This window comes from Astatotilapia calliptera, chromosome 18 (genome assembly GCF_900246225.1).
Source record: "Astatotilapia calliptera chromosome 18, fAstCal1.2, whole genome shotgun sequence".
NCBI classification, from domain to species: domain Eukaryota; kingdom Metazoa; phylum Chordata; class Actinopteri; order Cichliformes; family Cichlidae; genus Astatotilapia; species Astatotilapia calliptera.
In genome coordinates, this window is record NC_039319.1 from 13,854,379 (window position 1) to 13,856,062 (window position 1,684).

General features: G+C 36.8%; 1 protein-coding gene across 1 annotated transcript; it reads right to left on the reverse strand.

Moving 5' to 3' along the window:
* Positions 1 to 464: 464 nt before the first annotated feature.
* LOC113011214 (chemokine XC receptor 1-like) lies at positions 465 to 1,466 on the reverse strand. Its single transcript, XM_026150655.1, has one exon. It carries the CDS (start codon positions 1,464 to 1,466, stop codon positions 465 to 467), a length of 1,002 nt encoding a protein of 333 aa, XP_026006440.1.
* Positions 1,467 to 1,684: the final 218 nt, after the last annotated feature.

The window sequence follows — 1,684 nt, forward strand, 5'->3', positions numbered from 1 at the left end:
AACTCTGTTCAGGCTGACAATTAATGCATGTAATTATACAGGATTTACTCTCTTCTGAGACTGAGCCAAATGCTGCAAAACTGATCGCACAGGAGTTTAAATAGATAATGACCCAAAGCATACTACGAGCAAATTAAAGAGTACCTTTAATTTATCTTCCAATGGTCAAGTCAGTCATCTGATCTTCACCCAATAGACAATGACTAAAGTCAAAGCTGTGACTCTCAAACAGAAAGTAAAGGTGGCTGAAATGGCAGAAAATGACTATCAATGAAATATTTTGAAATCTAGCATACCTTTACATATACCACAAGTAGCAGTGAAATATGCATCTTTAACTTGTTACATTAAATTCAAGAAAGTTGTAATGTCATTGGATGATGTAATAAGATTTAACAATAAATAAACCCAGTTTTTTGTAATAAAAGTATTTACAGATTAAATATGTATTAAATGTAAATAATTTAAACAGCAGAGCTCTGTACACTGAAAGATACATTCTGAGTAACAGAAGGGTTGAGGCTGGTGCTTCTCTCTCTGTTCTTTCTGCCCACATTTTCACAGCGCAAGAGATTCAACAGATGCTTTCGCAACTTCTGTGAGAGCATATACAGCAGAGGGTTCATACAGCAATGAGAATAGGCAAGCATTTCACAAACACTGTAGGCAACTTCTAACTGTTCCTTACAACCGTTGGGTTTATAAAGAGAAGTAATTAAAAGCATAATATGGTATGGCCCCCAGCAAATGAAAAAAACTGCAACAATACACAACAGCACAGCTACAGTCTTGTGCTTCTTTCTGTTTAAACCTTGCAAAACTGTCTTGAGGATGGCAGAATAGCAAAAAATAATGATGACAAATGGGAGGAAGAATAGCAGTGATACTTGGAGATAACGTCCAAGCTGTTCATCAGATTTATCGTAGCAATAGTTTTTACCATCCAAGTTTTCAACCTCTACTTTCATTGCATCATGCAGGGATGCTGAGATGCTGATGACCCAGGCAGATATACAAGCACCGACTGCATACTTCTTTCTTTTAGTATGATTGCTATTCAACTTGTGCAGCACCACAGCAATAAAACGATCCACTGTCATGGCAGTCAGTAGAATGACACTGCTGTACAAACCAACAAAGAATGCAGCAGTCACGAATTTGCAACTAGAGTCCCCAAAGACCCAGTGGTGTAGGTGATGAACAGCCCAGAATGGAAGTGTGATGGTGAAGATCAAATCGGAGCAGGCCAGGTTCAGGATGAAAATATTTGTGATATTTTTCAGATTCTCGTAGATGAAAAGAACACATAAGAGGAGGCTGTTGCATGTGATACTGATGATGAAGATCAAGATGAAGAAGGGACCAGTGATGGTGGGAACATTAATATCACAAATGTATGCAGCATGATCGCTCACTCCATCATAAGTGGATGTGAAGTTTGCCATTTTCAATTTTCTGGAAAACATAAACACAAACCTACATTTTAAAAACGTAATTAAACACATTAACTCAACACTTTTCTGTAAACAGAAATTGTTGATTTTAGTTTAAGTTTTTGTATTTTAGGTAAATATAAAAAGTAATTATGTAGCACATTTGTAATAAAAACAAGTACTGATCAACTTACCGCAAACGTCAACTGCCACGTTGCTGACTTGCACTATGATGTGAAAGCTGTGATAGT